Source organism: Ovis canadensis, chromosome 2 (assembly GCF_042477335.2).
Source record: "Ovis canadensis isolate MfBH-ARS-UI-01 breed Bighorn chromosome 2, ARS-UI_OviCan_v2, whole genome shotgun sequence".
Lineage (NCBI taxonomy): Eukaryota > Metazoa > Chordata > Mammalia > Artiodactyla > Bovidae > Ovis > Ovis canadensis.
Window position 1 is genome coordinate 222,400,571 of NC_091246.1, and position 19,274 is coordinate 222,419,844.

At 36.1% G+C, this 19,274-nt stretch overlaps 1 protein-coding gene across 1 annotated transcript in view; it reads right to left on the minus strand.

Moving 5' to 3' along the window:
* The window catches only part of ABCA12 (ATP binding cassette subfamily A member 12), a 205,250-nt gene that overhangs the window by 55,504 nt on the left and 130,472 nt on the right, over positions 1-19,274 (minus strand). Inside the window, exons 20-24 of the mRNA XM_069578281.1 lie at positions 14,820-14,910; positions 12,534-12,713; positions 11,655-11,970; positions 8,554-8,668; positions 501-830 (exon numbers count right to left, since the gene is read on the minus strand). Coding sequence (XP_069434382.1) covers positions 501-830; positions 8,554-8,668; positions 11,655-11,970; positions 12,534-12,713; positions 14,820-14,910 — 1,032 coding nt within the window. The remainder of the gene's footprint in view (positions 1-500; positions 831-8,553; positions 8,669-11,654; positions 11,971-12,533; positions 12,714-14,819; positions 14,911-19,274) is intronic.

Genomic DNA, 19,274 nt, shown 5'->3' on the forward strand with positions numbered 1-19,274 from the left:
TGAACTTTACTTCTGCTTTCCAAATTTCAATATCAGTGAACTTAATGCTTTCATTAAAATTCTTAAATTAATTTGATACTTTGAACTGAAAAAGCAGAAAAGAATTCAAAATTGATTATATGCTATCAGTGCATTTGTATTTATGCCTGTAGGTTACATGTCATAAAAACCACAAAAATTAGTCATATATGAGAACAATGCCAGTAATAGATGTTCCAAGATATTTATGGAACTGGGCCAGAGATAAGTCAGAATTCTTGATGATCTTCAAAACATGATATATTACATTTTAACTGCTCTTTCTTACAGGATCATTATGATTTTAGAAACAGTGGAGGAAAAGTTTTCTTTTCATAGCTTTATGCTTGTATGGTAGACAATGATTAGGACAGTTATGCATATTTTGTAATTACTGAACTTGTACATTTAGAGGGTCTAAACACACACAAAAAGTTCATTCCTTTCATACCCTGGCCATTCAGTTGTGACAGCTGACTTACCATGAATACTTTTATTACATAGCTCAACTCATTTTCAACTGTAATCAGAACAATAAATGGAAAAAAGGCAATGATGTAAATGAGGCTTCCGATCAGAGCTGCAATGTTGGTGCTGTTGAAGAAGACACTGATCAGATAGCTCATGGCGATAACCGAGAAGCTGTAGTCCGAAAAATACAGGAACAAAATGAACCCGTTTGTTTTAGGAAGAATATTGCCAAACTTGAGTATGATGATGAGGATGACGATGGTAATCAGCAAAAATCCAACACTCTCTATGAGCCAGGCAAAGAAGTGGCTGCAGGAGTTTACCCCCATCATCTTCATGTACTGCAAAAACGAAAACGTGTTAGTTTCTTCTCAAGCTAATATATCCTCAGATGACAGTTATTCCTGTACCATTCCAAAGTGTCCGTGAGACTCTTCAAACACATGAAACTAGGCATTTTAATGATGTTTCTAAGTATAGCATTTGTCCACGCTACTATGTGACATTAACGTGGCTATTTATTTCAGTCCATCTTAGATTGTAGCTCCCAGACTGCCCCAAAGTAATGAATGATTTGGATGGTGAGGTTTTTATTTTTTGACAAACTCATTTTATAACTGGTATCTAAGTGATGTTTCCAGATTAAACTAGTTGAGAATAGACAAAAATTTATGTTATCCCTTGCAGAATTTTACAACATGAATTTGATATTTGTGCAGGTAAGAATATTTCAAGTTGGTGAAAACTCATGATTTATTTCAAATTCAATATATGGACTGAGACAATAAAACTCCATTATTTTCAACTAAACCTTAATGAACAACACAATAATTAGTCATATTCCTGTAAGAAATAAAGTAGACTAGATTCCTAAGATGTTAAACTATGCAAACTTTGAAGAAGACTTTCTGCTTTTTGGCATAATTTCCCTATCCTTAAAATCAATAACAATCTAGGTCAGGTTTGTTATCTTTGTTTTCCAAAAAAATTTAAAAAAAATCCATGCACCCAAAATGAACACATACATCTTAGATAATCTATACCTCTCTCTCAACTGATATTATGTATTATCTCAGTGATATCCTTAGTGGTCAAGGCATTCCATCAAGGTGGAAAGACAGACCAACATGAGGTGTTTTTGCATTAACTCAAAAGGATTCTGAATGATCTGAAGCCCCCAGGACCTTAGGTGTTTTGAATCAGTGGCTTGAGTTTATACCCAGTTTCTAGTTGTAACAACTCTTGATTAATAGTAAGTTTATGAATCTAATATTCCATCTTAAAAAGAACAAAATAAATGTTCCACTAACAGCTTTGTAATCCACTTTTTTTTTTAATCAAGGATGTACAATGTCCTCCCCTTTAAATCTAACTTGTCTAGGAAAAAGATAGGGAATGTGCCAAATCTTTTACTATACTAGCAAAATATGATTTTTACTTTCTGCCTTTGCAATTTATCAAGTTTTGATAACTCTGTTGCTCCAGTTGTTACCATGGAAACAGCTACCTGACTGCCACTAGTCTAAGCTGTGGGCCTTAAGCTAGTCACCACTAAGGAAGTCTGTGTCTTTTCCTCTTAACTTTGCCCTTTTCCTCACCCTCTTCTCTCCCTACTACTCCTTTCCTCCCAGACCCTGCACATTTTGCAGTAAAGATTCAACCTATGTTTCTATAGGAATAGATGTGTGTGTCAAAGTAAAAAAAAAATCAGCATGGAGTAAAGATTCACTATGGAAGGTTTTATCCAATTGCTATGTATCTATCATTGAAAAGAAAATTAGATTTTGGTGTGAAAGAGAACTCATAGATCTTATTTTAGCAATTTCCCTATACCCCACCCAGTTTGCAAAATTACTGTGTCATGTTTGATGCCTTCATTTCAGAGATACCAATTTTTTTTGTATTTTGGCCTTTCCCATTATTTGTATTTTAATGTTTTTAATGTTATTTGAATATAATTATATGGGAAGTTATAGAACCCATGTAACTATCTGAAAGCTGATATTCACCACTTAATTTCATTGGCCTATACAAAAATTTCTCCTCCACCCAACAGCAATGTATGTCAGGAGGAGGCAGTATCACTATATTTTACAAAGTGGATATGAAGTATCCAGAATGCTATCAAGGACATGAAACAGAGATGACTTCATGTTTATAAATGTGTTTTCCTTCCCTGACAGTGGATAGCTTCAGTATAAAACATTTATATATCTAGACAATTCTCCATTCATAGCCTTGTTAAAAATAATTTAGCAAACCCAAAGAGCAGGAGTGAAGATGTTTTTCATGGTAATTTGGAACTTTTCAAGGCTCAAGGTAATTTGGAAGTTTTCAAGGCTCAAGGTAATTTGGAAGTTTTCAAGGCTCAAGATCAGATTTCTGTTCCCAAGAACTGGTAAACATTGGAGACTGATCATTGCTTTTTATCAAAATAGCACAGATTAGGTGTTTTCAACAGTGTTTACTACTTAGCATTCTAGCATCAAACTTCAGAATTAAACTTCAGGATTTTATGCCATGAGAGGAACAGCTGTTATATATAAAAAGAAAAAGCAATGAGTGTATGTAGGTCATCCATAAATCACCCAGATTCACAGCCAACTTTGTGATAATCAACAAGACCAAGCTTGCTAATGGAAGGTGGCCCACAGAGAACGACTGGCTGTGCTGTCTTGGATGTCGCTGGTGTCGCCTCAGAGTGACAGATGCAAGTGCCAGCTTCTAATCAAACAGCCACTTGTCTCAAGTCTCCCAAACCTGCTGGAGCAATTCATCAATATCTGATAACCTGTTGCTCAGGAAAACCCCTCTGCACAGTGATCAAACTCTGCTCCAGTTCTCAGCAGGAAATAATGAGAAGAAAGAGATTCTGCGAGATTTTAGACAAATGAGTCATCATATTCAAGAGAAGCTTATGCACAGGGACTGACATTAAATACTATCAAGAAAAGAAATCATAAATATACATATATTTTACTTGACAGCAATGTTTTCATTCAACAAGAATGTCAAGAACTGGTTAATAATATTTTTGTATTCAAATTTTATATTCTGTTATAGATATTTATGTTATTGTTTTTAGTAGGATATAAAGGATATTGTGATCATTACTTGGAATATTCCATATTCTTATGAGTAGGATGAATAGCATATACCAACAAGACATAAAAAGAAGTAAACTGGTATTCAAAAAAAGGAGACAAAAAATTGTCTCAAGTGAAGTATCATAGAACTACAGACTTTTGCATAATTTTTGGCAATCATTCTGCAGACTACAGAAATTTTAGGATACCTGTCTGAACTGAGAGAAAGGACTCCAAAATTTTGTCTCAAACTGAATATAAAAAATGAAATCCCCATAAATGACTTATTTTAGACCAAATAGATGAAAATAACCATAAAACCAAAACACAGTGTGAAAAACAACTCTTCTGCATGATATAAAATCAGCCTTTGTATAGTTTTATATTTTAATTTTAAAAAGCAAAAAATGCAGAATAAAGCTCAACTGAAGGGCATTTTGAAATAGTTTTCTAACTATGTAATTAATTTTATCAGTAAACTTATTGGGCATTAGTATTTGTACTAAGTCTCTTCAACAAGTTAAAGGAATTTACTAGAATCATACCATCATGAGGTCAAAGATGAATGCCTTTGTTGAATTAGCAACTGACCTGATTTCTCTGTCCAAATATGAGAGCAATTACAGAAGGAAAAAAGATGTTTTGTTTTGTTTTTTACTTTTTTATTCAATTGGAATGAGAAGGAAGTAAAGAATGGGCAGCTTTAGATCTTAGTGAATATTAAAATGATAATATTAAGAAATGGTCTTGAGTTGCTGGTAATCTAAGAGATTGTCCACCATTATCTTCAAAAGTCCTAAGTAGTCTATGCTACTAAAATAAAATTGTGAGAGGGAAGGCAGCTACGATATGGAAAAGGACTAGTCAGAAGTGCTAGAGAACTGTTAACATATCTTGATTGTCCTCACCACATAAAAGAACAGATATCTACATGACGTGAATAGAGGTATAGCATAATTCTAGGGTGTTAAATATCACTGCAAAACATAAATGCATCAAATCAACAATTTGTACACCTTAAATTTGCATAACGTAATATATAAATTTTCAGTAAAAAATAAATAGAATAAAATAAATAAGCTCAATTAAAAAAAAAAAGTTTAGCATATGGGGAGGGAGGTGGGAGGGGGGTTCATGTTTGGGAACACATGTACACCCGTGGTGGATTCATGTCAATGTATGGCAAAACCAATATAGTATTGTAAAGTAAAATAAAGTAAAAAAAAAAAAGTTTAGCATGGCAAAGTTCAAGAAATGGCATGCCTTGTAATTATTATTAACCAAAAATTACTCTAAATAAATACAACACAGAGATGAACACACACACACACACACACACACACACACACACACTGTCTGTTGGGGTTAAAAAAAAGCCAGTCCAGATCCACCACTCACTAATCTATAGTCTTTAGCAAGTTATCTCTCACTTTCTGGGCTCAGCTTTTTCATCTCAAAAAAGGAGGAAACTAGTTTAGAACCGTCAGTGGTGGAAGGAGGTGAGCAGGTGTATTAGGAATATTTTGCTTCCATTAATTCATCTCACAAATAGATCATATTCCTTTAAATTTGGGGCACTGCTGATTTTAAGATGTGTCATTACTATAACTGCCACCAAGAAAGAAAAATCACTGCCAAATGAATTATGACACCCTATCAAATATATCTCAATTTCAGAAGCTTTAAAATGTGAACAAAAAATCATTATCTTTGAATTGATAAAAAATGAATAATTGAACGCCTCTTCTGTTCTGGCAGTGAGAAAGTACATTCTGGAAATATAAGGTTGAATAAAGTCTAGATGACATGACTCAAAGAGTTTAGGGATTGGGCACAATTGAATACCAACTGAAAGACTCAAATCCTGATGTTCTGATTCCAAGTTCAATAATCTTCCACTATGTAACTTTGACTCCCAAGACTAGCTGGTTAAAATTTGAAAGTGGATGCCTGCAAAATGAAGACACAGAGCTACCAAACAGAAACTAGTTCACCATTAAAAATGCCTTTCATATCTTCTATTGAGAAAAACTCTTTATTGTGCTTTGATATTTTTTGGTGACACCCAAAAATATCTCTACATTCAGAGAGTACCATTTTCAAGCCAAAATAACATAATATGCATGTATTATACACACACACATATAGAATAGACAGATACATAACACATGTACACATATACTGCATTTCTAACATTTTAAGGTAGATGTTTATTTTGCTATAGAAAAGAACTCAGAGTCTATCACAGTTTTCTACTTCAGAGTTTTCTTTTAATTTGTAAAGATTCACTTCTAAGTACTAGGAATCAGACAGAAAAATATAAGGTACAAGCTTGCAACCAAAGTTATGGTCCAGGATGTGGATTTGAGCTTTGAAACTGGGGTTAAGAAAACATTGTACACAGTTCTGAAAACAACACAGCTCAAACCAGTTGATGAGACCTTTACTAAATTATAACTGAAATATAAAAACACAGCTGAAGGTTACCTTAGGAAGCATCACTACAAACAAAACTAGTGGAGGTGATGGAATTGCAGTTGAGCTACTTCAAATGCTGAAAGATGATGCTGTGAAAGTGCTGCACTCAATATGCCAGCAAATTTAGAAAACTCAGCAGTGGCCACAGGACTGGAAAAGGTCAGTTTTCATTCCAGTCTCAAAGAAAGGCAATGCCAAAGAATGCTCAAACTACTGCACAATTGCACTCATCTCACATACTCGTAAAGTAATGCTCAAAATTCTCCAAGCCAGGCTTCAACAATGTATGAACTGTGAACTTCCAGATGTTCAAGCTGGTTTTAGAAAAGGCAGAGCAACCAGAGATCAAATTGCCATCATCTGCTGGATCATCAAAAAAGCAAGAGAGTTCCAGAAAAACATCCATTTCTGCGTTATTGACTATGCCAAAGCCTTTCACGGTGTGGATCACAATAAACTGTGGAAAATTCTGAAAGAGATGGGAATACCAGACCACCTGACCTGCCTCTTGAGAAATCTGTATGCAGGTCATGAACTGGAACAGTTAGAACTGGACATGGAACAACAGACTGGTTCCAAATAAGAAAAGGAGTACGTCAAGGCTCTATACTGTCACCCTCCTTATTTAACTTCTATGCAGAGTACATCATGAGAAACTCTGGGCTGGAAGAAGCACAAGCTGGAATCAAGATAGCTGGGAGAAATATCAATAACCTGAGATATGCAGATTACACCACCATTTTGGCAGAAAGTGAAGAACTAAAGAGCCTTTTGATGAAAGTGAAAGAGGAAAGTGAAAAAGTTGGCTTAAAGTTCAATATTCAGAAAACAAAGATTATGTCATCCAGTCCCATCACTTCATGACAAACAGATGGAGAAACAGTAGAAACAGTGGCAGACTTTATTTTGGGGGGCTTCAAAATCACTGCAGATGGTAACTGCAGCCATGAAATAAAAAGATGCTTACTGCTTGGAAGAAAAGTTATGAGCAACCTAGATAGCATGTTCAAAAGCAGAGACATTACTTTGCCAACAAAAGTCCATCTAGTCAAGGCTATGGATTTTCCAGTAGTCATGTCTGGATGTGAGAGTTGGACTACAAAGAAAGCTGATCACCGAAGAATTGATGCTTTTGAATTGAGGTGTTGGAGAAGACTCTTGAGAGTCCCTTGGCCTGCAAGGTGATCCCACCAGTCCATCCGAAAGGAGATCAGCCCTGAATGTTCATTGGAAAGACTGATGCTGAAGCTGAAACTCCAATACTTTGGCCTCCTGATGTGAAGAGCTGACTCATTTGAAACGACTCTGATGTTGGGAAAGATTGAAGGAGAGAGGAGAAGGCAACAACAGAGGATGGGATGGTTGGATCGCATCACCGACTTAATGTACATGAGTTTGAGTGAACTCTGGGAGTTGGTGATGGACAAGGAGGCCTGGCATGCTGCAGTCCATGGGGTCGCAAAGAGTTGGACATGACTGAGTGACTGAACTGACCTGAAGAAGTATAGGCTCAAATTCTAGGACAACCCCGGAAGTCTGATGTTGAGCTAACAAAAACATGAAGCAGTGTTTTGTACTTTGTAAGGAGAAATAATCAATTGCCTAAAAGCACTGGCAATGTAAGTCTGAAAAGTACAAGGGCTAACAGGTTACTCTAATCTCATTATTTCAGATTGTCAGGAAGGCCTTGCAATAATTATTGTGCCCTGGCTTTGAAACACTTCCCCTATGTTTTCACCTCACTTCATGAGTGTAAGAATGGGTTCATTATACAATTAGCAGATAAAATAATTCTATTACAATATAATCAAAAAATCACACAATGCTGTTTCATAAATCCTAAAAAGAAGTAAGATATTTTGGATTTGGGGATAATGATTAAGAATATGCTCCAGAAGAGATCATGCTTATATCCCAAGTCATGTCTTTCATTGTAATATTTTTAACATAATCAGTAGCATAACATGAAATTCTTAGTCTCTATAAATCACAATTCAGTGAGAGAGAATTGAAGGGGACAAGGTATACTAGAATGAGAATTTGCTTTTTGAGAGCTGAAACAAGACATATATCTTTGCCCATGTCCATGTCTGTATCTATACCTATATCTGTATTTATATCTATATATCTTTATTTGGACTTAATTACCAAGCCAACAGTTTTCCTGCCTTAGGAGTTATTATTATTATTAGCATTTAAACTTCCTCTGTTAAAGCCTAAGTCTTACAGGTAACTTCTTGGGCAAAAATTACTGTCAGAATTATAAACTGTATTCAGATTTTATTCAGATTTTGGTTTTCAGAAACACTTAGACAACTTCTATGCAATTTTTTGAGAAGACAAAATATTTCCATAGTCTTAATGATTCATAAAATATTTTCCCATCTAATTCGCCAGATATGGGTTAGGCTTTCTGAGTTTGCTCAGGTATTATGAAAATCATAGTCATTAATTATATATCCAAGTAGAACTTATTTGTAATAAGAGATTCTCAACATACCTCATGAAGCCGGAGGTCTTTCTCATAAACAAGCTTTTTTACAAATGCAGCTATAAATACAACCCAGGCAACCATGAGAACGATTGGAAAAGAATAAGAGACACTGGTTAGGAAGCTGTAAGGAAAAACAAAAACAAAAATTCAGTGACCGAAACAAATGCTGCATTTGCTGATTGTAATATACAGAGAACACACCCCCTCCTATATTGAAATTATACTCCTTTTTTAATATTTAGAATAATTATTAATATGACTATTTTATTTATGAAGTGTGAAGCTGACTTAACAGTAGGTGCATGATTTTCTTGCTGTAATGCTATAAAAGTAAAACAGTTCTAGATTGTTAGATAAAATTGCCAAATTGTTTAAAGGGTGTTTGAGTATGTCCTGTTCAGGAAAATAGTTATTCTATAGATATAACTGCAAGGCTCTAAGGCCTTCTGTCTAAATTCTTATGTAATAGGCAGATTCAACGTTAGATGATGATTGGTTTATCTAGCTAAAAGCTTTATTTTCTCAAATTACACCCCACTCCAGTACTCTTGCCTGGAAAATCCCATGGACCGAGGAGCCTGGTGGGCTGCAGTCCTTGGGGTCGCTAGGAGTCGGACATGACAGTGACTTCACTTTCACTTTTCATTTTCCTGCACTGGAGAAGGAAATGGCAACCCACTCCAGTGTTCTTGCCTGGAGAATCCCAGGGACAGGGGAGCCTGGTGGGCTGCCATCTATGGGGTCGCACAAAGTTAGACACGACTGAGGCGACTTTGCAGCAGCAGCAGCAGCAGCAGAAGCTCATAGTTATTAAACCAAATTTCCCAAATGACATAAAATAAAACTCAAATAATATTTAAAATGCAAAGAACTTGGATTCCTCAAACTAATGCTTTAGGGGATGTTTCATAAACAGTATAGAAATGTTTTTTTTTCTGGTTATGTGCTAAACTAGCAGGTCATTGGAACACTTCACTGGACCGCAAATATATTCCTGAATCGTTGGCCCATGATACCTGAATGTTCAAATGAAGTGTTTATCAAAGTTGAACATATATCAGAATCACCTGAAGGGCTCATTAAAACAGATTTCTGGGCCCCACCCATAAGCTTCTGATTTATTATATCTGAGGTAGGGTGAGGAATTTGCATTTTAAACAATTTCCCAGGTAAAGCTGATGTTGCCAGTCCAGAAACCACACTCTAATAACCATTATTCTTACATTAGCCACTGACTATGGGCTAAGGCAAAGGAATAGCTTTCAATGACAGAAACTCTAAATTGAGCTGTTTTACACCTTGGGCTCCACTGACACTTTCACTTGCAGAAATGTCCCAAGGCCATTTTCTTTTTAATGTAAAAGACCAAGGAATTACCTTCAAGTTCCCCATGAAAAATGCAAATATTAATGGAACATGACATCACCATCGTTCAGTTTCACTTTAGCATCAGAAGTGCATCACCATCAGAGATATGAAGGATTTTTGGTGGGTGAGGAGTGAGGATTGGGGCCATATCCAGTTTTTTTTGGTTCCTGGGGAACTGTCTAGCATGGGGAAAGCACTTAAAGAATACTTGCTGAATGAATTTTGTCTTGGATCAGATCCAGCCTTGATGCTTTTTCTGGCTCTAGAATTAGGCAAAGGACTTCATTCATTAATAACAACCCTCTACTAATGTTTCTTCAAGTAATTGTGTATTTTAGGTTTGATATAGTATGAAAGAGAAAATTCTGGTTTGTAAATTAAGGACCAGCGCAGTATCAGGTATTCAACTTTGGGCAATTTACTTGGATTTCAATTTTTTCATCTGGAAAGTATGGCTGATAATATTTGCTCTCACCTTATGAGGTTGTTTGGTGGAACGAATGAACAAATATATGTGAAAGCACTTTGTATGCAACAGAGAGTTTATATGTGTACATTGAGATGTTAGTTTGTCTCCCATGAAGAATGCAGAGTACAGCTACTTTACTCTCAAAAGACACATCCAGGTACCCACCATTCTAGGTACTAAAATTTACAAGTGGAAAAAAGTCAGCAGGAAAATAGACAAGGATTTTCATTTAATTGAACCCACAAGTCCTTACTATTGATGCAAGCTGTTGCAAGTCACTCATGGTTCATACATCTAAACTGGCTGCTCAGAAGTGGCTAACCTTGACAGCAGGCTGATAGAATCCTCGCTTGTCAGGAAGACAGAATCCTGCCATCCTGTATCACTGTTGCACAAAGGGCTACATAAACTCATCTCCTCTAATGCTCTTGAAGCAGTCAAAGGAGACAGAAGCATTGATAGAAACAGAAAAAACAAAACAAAACAAAACAAAAAAACAGACTCTTCTGAATTGTATATAAACTGCTATAACTGGGCTGAATAACAAGTACAATTTGTTTAAAGTAATATTCAGCCTCAAGCTTTTGTATAGGAGAATGAGCTTGAAAAACTTAGCCCTCCAAACTTATTGTCTCACTGTGGTCAGATATGGAGGAACCATCCAGTGCCCACCTGACTGGCAAATACTGTTCAAAGTCAACTGTTTAAAAGCAAGATCTTTACATCTTTTGTTCATTTAGAAAAAACTTTTTAGAGAAAGATTCCTACCAAATAGACAGTTTCAGATAGCATAATATTTATCTTAGAGAGTTGATCAATACTGTGTTTTATTAAACTTTTTCCTTAAAACTAACCCTGCACTCACAGATTTTTAATTAAATTTGAAAGTTGGAAGGGATTTTAAGATTATTTTGTTTAATACTCTCATTTGACTAGAGAAAAGTAAAACCAGTGGGTAACATCAAAATCATGCAGTGATGCACTCAGGTCTGGAGTCCAGCTCCTAACTTTGGGGCCAAAGTATTTGGAAGGGTAAGGGTTATGATAAAGAAAACATGGATCATTTGGTAAGAACTTTAGCATCATTTGGGTAACAGTGAGCAGCTATAGTGAACCTGGGCCCTATACTGTGAACCTCTCCCTGGAAACAAGCATTTGACAAAGATTTGATCAATACTATCCCTTCCACTTGATAGCATATGAATGAATGAGAAGAAATGAATTCCAAAAAAAGTGGTTATGTAAAATGCCTGCAAGTGCATGAACTTACTTGTCTTTCATGTAGCAGGGATAAGGAATTGCTTGGACTTGGACTGCTATTTCCTGGGAGTTCCTTCCAGTCTGCAATTCAATGATTGCTCTTTCAATACTGTCCTGTAAGTAGACAAAAGCCCTGCCATAGATCTGGTTGTGTGATGGAGAATTGTGTGGCCCTGGGGCCCAAATCTTGGCTCTAATGTTTCTTGTGGTCTGTGAGGTCTTGAGACTCATGCGGATGGTATATTTTACAACTGGAGGAAGAGAGACGTTTTCAGAGTCATAGCTTCTGTGCCGGCTGCTATTAGGAGGAAGCTTAAAAATAACACCTAAAAATAAAATGGCAACATCAGAAAGGTTATTTTATGGTTGACATTATTCTTTGTTTGGAGGGTTCACATGGGGGCAGCCAAACAGGCAATTGAGTTAGTAATGTGACAGTAAGTTCAGACTTTTAATTTACAGAAAAGATGGTTAATTGAAAGTGACAATCTCAGAGATTCAAAGCAGGAGTTTGAGAATATAATCACAAACTAAGTGGCCAGATTAAATATTTCACTCTAAGCCACTTACTGAAATTAAACACACATATACATTAAAATGAATAATCTTGACTGATTATAAGGATGGACTCAACTTTACCCTGTAATATGTAATTCTTTTCAGCTTTAATTTTAACCATATCAACAAAATTACACATATTGAAGGCTCCTCAACCAAGATAGTTGGTTGACGACATGAAAGGTTCTTATTTCCAAGGACATCAAAGGGGACAGTGCCCTCGCCCCAGCCCTGACTACTTTTTTTGAGGTCTGGATGAAAGAAGTGACGACAAGAATTTGGCCAATTTTAGTACAAAGAAAAGCTCAAATTCTAGTAGAATAACACTTACTTCCAAAGAGTTCATTGCTTTTGTAGAGTCTTTTAGCCTCTCTTTCCATTTTATCTATGCTTTCTGCTGCCTGAATACGGTCATATAATACACAGGAGGAAATATTCACTGTCAGGGAAGACAGTATGCTAAGTTGATCAATGAGGTCAATGCTGTTCTCTAATTTCAGCCTCAGAATATCTAAAGAAGAAAAAAAAGACACAAAGCATATTATAATGTTGTTTCTAGTAGTAATGGGACAAAAATACTGATTTTTTGGGAAGTATTAAACCTTAAACTAGATTATAAATAATATAAACTTACAGAATTTACTCTAAAAATGTAAAATACTCTATATCTGGGAAGATGTAGCCAGTTGTACAAACGCTTATTGAGAAGAATTTTGAATTAGTTATAGATACAGTAAACTCACATACAAAGAATGTTTGCATGTGTGCTTAATACAAGCTAATTCAAAAGCTAATTCTACTCTGCTACAGTTTAGTTAACCAAAGACTAACGGTGAATAATTCTAAAATTATTCTACTTGCATTATTTAGGAAGAAAACTAAAAACTAGAGATGAAAAGTTTGAATAAACAGAAATGCTTGCTTTGTTTGGAGAGTGTTGATGTAAGAATTTAAGCAAAGAAAGTCTATGCAGCATGTGTGGAACAAATAAAAAATATCATTCAATAAGTTGTAATACAGAAGCACTTCTTAGGAGACTGTGACAATCTACGACACATAGTTACAACTTTCTGCTATTGTTTGATTTAAAGTCTTCTGTGAGTTATCTCTACTCATATCTGTGTTAATCTAGATGATCAAGATTTTATTTCAGGTAATTACTCTGGAAGAAAAAAAATTTAATTGCTCTTCAATTTCATAAATCTTTATGAGGAAATCAACTGAGACAAAGGATAAATATAAAATTGTAAGTTCATAAATCACTTGGCCAATTAAGTTTTCACTGACTTGATCACTAATACTGAGAAGGCTGTGAATGTCATAAATTCCTCTTTACAGAACCCAGACAGGTCTCTACCATCATCTAATAGATGATTAAATTTCTCACAGAGGCCAGCTTCTTAAAGGACATCTCTCATTATAACTTAAAATGAAATGTTTTGCTTGATGTAGATGTTTGTGGGGGAGGGGTAAAACTGTGGTTGAAGAGTGGCCTCCAGCGGCCACTGAAAATCAACACACCTGCAAAGGATTCTTCAGAAATGCTGGTAGATGGAATCAAAAAGCTATAAAGAGTCAGTGGCCTCCAAATTTGAACAGTATAAAATCTCTTTGATATTAAATTAAATATACAATTACACAGATAGCAAGTCTCACTTATATGGTTATTTTAATCTTATTTTAAACTCTGAGACTCATCTCCTATATCTAAAGTTAGGAATGAAAAAAACTATATAAGAACTTTGTAGTTTATCCCTAATATTTTGATCAAGTGTTTCCTTACCCAAATGATACTTTTAGAGAATAAATCACTAATATCTTCATTTAATCAAACAAGGTTCATATCATAAAATACATACAATTATATATAATATAAATAGGCATAATTCCTCCCCACTGTTTTACAATTTAAACACTTAAGTCCCAGCAGCTCTGCAGAGGAGAAAGAGGGGCATTAGCTCTACTGCTGGCAAATTCTGATGTTTTCAATCCCTTCCTCTTACCCATGGTTGCATAGCAACCAGGAATCAGACACAGACTGAATTAGATATCTTGCATCCCTTAGGTTGAGGGTAGGAATGTGGTAGAGGGAAGGCATAAGTTCAGACAGCTTTCTTTGATTCTCTTCTGCCTGTCCCTTTTAAATGATCATGAGAGGAGGAGCTGACCTTGAACAGTAATTTAGATTTATTTTCTTTTGAGTCTCCACATTGCTTTTGTTTTTCTCACTCTATAACCTCTTCTGGTTACATTCTGAGTTAGTCAAAGCAATACTAAGGCCAGTGGAGATAAAATTATAAATGTAGCAGCAATAAACCATTTCATCTTCTGCTTTTAAAGACTTGCTTTTCACCAAGTTACCCCCCAAAAAGTGTCCTCTGGTAGAAATCTACCTGTGATTGAAGGACAAGCTGCATTTACACGGAATACATTGCATTATAATTATTGAGACCAACTATGCAAACTGGGTATCCAAATAATCACTACGTTTAACTGTACAATTTACCAGGAGAAAGATGGATAGATATACTCAGGATTTTAAGATCTTATATGGGACAATGCTTTTCACATTTCTGACATGACAGGTAAATAAAGGTTTTTTTGAATCTGGACTCACCGAGTTCATCTATCTGTTTCAAAAGTTCAACAGCATCAAGTCCCACGGAGAATTTTACAAAAACTTGCACAAAGGGATTCCTTAGAGTATTCTAACAAACAATAATAGGCAGTCAGTTTCAATGAACATGTTTAATCACTGTCTCTTTAATAACACCACAATGAAATGAGGTATCACTACTGGGCATTCTCAGTCCACCATCTTGTAAAGGGTCCCATACAAATCTTTGAGAAAGAAAGAGAAGATTTGTGACTGCTAATTCTGAGTTTTTGCTCCTCTGTAGACACAAATTTGTCACCATGTAGAAGTAGCCAGATATAACCATAATTAACAACATTGGAAAACCATGTTTAAACTGAAAACACTTTTCCCCCATAGCTACTATATCGATTGTTTTTAACATACATTATAGAATTTTGATGGTTCATAATTGAACTTTGTTCAGTTGAAACAAACAAAAGAGGCTTTAAAAACTATGATGTCTATGTGGAATTTGACATCACACTGATTTATATTCTAGTCCTACTACTTCCTAGCTGTGAGGCTTTCAGCAAGCACTCAGCCTTTTCCAGCTTCAGAATGCCCAGTAGGCAAGACTGAAAAATTAAAAAAAAAAAAAAGTGTTCAAAATATAAAGACTGTTATAGCTATCTCCCAAATTAGGAGACATAACTTCTACCACTGAAGTTATCTACTAGGTAATACTTATTGAGTTCTTACTATGTGCTGGGTACTGTCTAATAGAATATACCTTGATTTTCTCACTTAGTTTTCCCTAATACCTAGACATAAGTACTATTACTATCCCCAGTTAATAGAGGACAAGGCTAGGACTCAAGAAGCTATATAAATTCCTTAAGAATGTAAAATGAATAATGGCCAAGGGGAAAGTTGAAGAGAGAGACTTCAACTTGATTAAAGAAACGTTTATTCATCTTATGTATGAATTCATGACTTCGTTTTTATGTGAGCTAGGCTTAAGTTGTTTTCTTCTTAGAGGATAGCTCAGTACCACTTATTATTCTGTCTTTCTTACCAATATCTCATTTTGTTATCATGGAGGTAAATGATTAAAAGTAATATGTATTAATATAGCATATATAATACAATTTGCTAAACATAAAGCTTCTAAGGAATCTAAGCATAGTTGGCAGCATGAAGACAGATGGCTATCACACAACTATATACCATGATAACCCAAGTTCTTTAAAATCTAATTGTTTACTAGGTATTTGCTCATTGTAGAAAATCTGAATCAGAGCATTACTAATAAATAAAGCACTATGTTAGTTCCAATCAGAGATGATCCATCAAATTATTTCCATTCTCTTACTGTTCCTGTTACAATCAAACTTGTCTATGATATATAATATTATTTTCAAATGCTTCCACACAATGTAATCTTCACAAGTCTGTGAAGCAGTTATCAATAGACCCATTTTAGAGTTTCATAAATTGTAAAAAGTATTTTAAGTCATTTGCCTATGAGTTCACAATGGCAAAGCCAGGTCACGTACTAAAATCTTGAAATATCAAATTCTGTACACATTTTCAGGAATAGATTTTCCTCAATAATTGGGAACAATAATTTATTTCGGTCTAGAACAAAATAAAGATACTCCCATTAGATGGTGATACTTTTATGAACATGGTCACAGACTTGAATGATGATCCCTTTATGAACATGGTCACACAATTTTCTTCTTACCAAATTACTGTACTTTGGAACTATTATGCATAGATCATGTCCCTTGTTAATTCACTTCTTTAGCCAGCAAAACTTTCCTTAATGAAATAACATGTGTGGGATTTTTATCTGTTCACTGAAAAAAAGTTTCAGGAGAAAAGAGCAATTTTTCACTGAGGAAATACATGTGTCAATAAGGTACTGTTTATGTAGCCCTTATTATCTGAAACTCACTAAAAAAGGCCACCTGGAATGAACATTTGTGATTATCAGATGTAGGGAGTGGGTAGATGGGGAATTGGATGAAGGTGGTCAAAAGATACAAACTTTGAATTGTAAGATACATCTGTACCAGGGATGCAATCTACAACATGATGACTATTAATACCGCTGTATCACACATAGGAACATTGCTAGAATAGACCCTAAGAGTTTTCATCACAAAGAGAAAAGTCTTTTTTTCTTTCCTTTTATTGTATGTACATGAGATGATGGATGGCAACTAAATCTACTATGGTGATCATTTCATAATGTGTGTGTGTGTTCAGTTGCTTCAGTTCAGTTCAGTCATGCAGTCATGTCCGACTCTTTGCGATCCCATGAACTGTAGCATGCCAGGCCTCCCTGTCTATCACCAACTGCCAGAGTCTACACAAACCCATGTCCATTGAGTCAGTAATGCCATCCAACCATCTCATCCTCTGTCGTCCCTTTTTCCTCCTGCCCTCAATCTTTCCCAGCATCAGGGTCTTTTCAAATGAGTCAGCCCTTCGCATGAGGTGGCCAGAGTACTGGAGTTTCAGCTTTAACATCAGTCCTTCCAATGAACACACAGGACTCATCTCCTTTAGGATGGACTGGTTGGATCTCCTTGCAATCCAAGGGACTCTCAAAAGTCTTCTCCAACACCACAATTCAAAAGCATCAGTTCTTTAGTGCTCAGCTTTCTTTATAGTCCAACTCTCACATCCATATATGATCACTGAAAAACCATAGCCTTGACTAAATGGACCTTTGTTGGCAAAGTAATGTCTCTGCTTTTTAATATGCTGTCTAGGTTGGTCATAACTTTCCTTCCAAGGAGTAAGTGTCTTTTAATTTCATGGCTGCAATCACCAACTGCAGTGATTTTGGAGCCCTAAAAAAATAAGGTCTGACACTGTTTCCCCATCTATTTCCCATGAAGTGATGGGACCAAATGCCATGATCTTCGTTTTCTGAATGTTGAGCTTTAAGCAAATTTTTTCACCCTCCTTCTTCACTTTCATCAAGAGGTTCTTTAGTTCTTCACTTTCTGCCATAAGGGTGATGTCATCTGCATATCTGAGGTTATTGATATTTCTCCCAGCAATCTTGATTCCAGCTTGTGCTTTCTCCAGCCCAGCATTTCTCATGATGTACTCTGCATATAAGTTAAATAAGCACGGTGACAATATACAGCCTTGACGTATTCCTTTTCCTATTTGGAATCAGTCTGTTGTTTCATGTCCAATTCTAACTGTTGTTTCCTGACCTGCATATAGGTTTCTCAAGAGGCAGGCCAGGTGATCTGTTATTCCCATCTTTTTCAGAATTTTCCACAGTTTATTGTGATCCACACAGTCAAAGGCTTTGGCATAGTCAATAAAGCAGAAATAGATGTTTTTCTGAAACTCTCTTGCTTTTTCTAGGATCTAGCAGATGCTGGCAATTTGATCTCTGGTTCCTCTGCCTTTTCTAAAACCAGCTCGAACATCTGGAAATTCACGGTTGACGTATTGCTGAAGCCTGGCTTCATTCCAATCGCAAAGAAAGGCAATGCTAAAGAATGCTCAGTTGCTTCAGGTGTGTCCAACTCTTTGTGACCCCACTGACTGTAGCCCACCAGGCTCCTCTGTCTGTGAAATTTTCCAGGGAGAACACTGGAGTGGGTTGGCTTTTCCTACTCCAGGTGATCTTCCTGACCCAGAGATTGAACCCATGTCTCTTTGTCTCCTGCATTGGCAGGTGGGCTTTTTACGATGAGCGCCACCTAGGAAGCCCAATCATTTCTATATATATCTCAAACCATCATGCTCTACACCTTAAACTGATACATTGATTATGTTAATTATTTCTCAGTAAAACTGTGAGGAGAGGGAGAAAACTGAGATTTAATCAAGATAATATTGTGCTTAAAATCAGAGAAAAGTAGGATATTTTAAAAATGGACATATTTAAAATCAGAACAAATAAAAATTGTGGGGAAGACATTTGATGAAAAGTTTATTTTAAATTATGGGCTTCCCTAGTAGTTCAGCTGGTGAAGAATCCACCTGCAATGCAGGAGACCCTGGTTTGATTCCTGGGTCAGGAAGATCCACTGGAGAAGGGATAGGCTACCCACTCCAGTATTTGTAGGCTTCCCTGCTGGCTCAGCTGGTGAAGAATCCACCTGCAATGTGGGAGTTCAGTTCAGTTTAGTCTCTCAGTCATGTTTGACTCTTTGCGACCCCACAGACTGCAGCACGCCAGGCCTCAGGCCTCCCTGTCCACCACCAACTCCTGGAGTTTACTCAGACTCATGTCCATTGAGTCAATGATGCCATCCACTCAAACTCATGTCCATTGAGTCGGTGATGCCATCCAACCATCTCATCCTCTGTTGTCCCCTTCTCCTCTTGCCCTCAATCTTTCCCAGCATCAGGGTCTTTTCAAATGAGTCAGCTCTTCGCATCAGGTGGCCAAAGTATTGGAGTTTCAGCTTCAGCATCAGTCCTTCCAATGAACATTTAGGACTGATTTTCTTT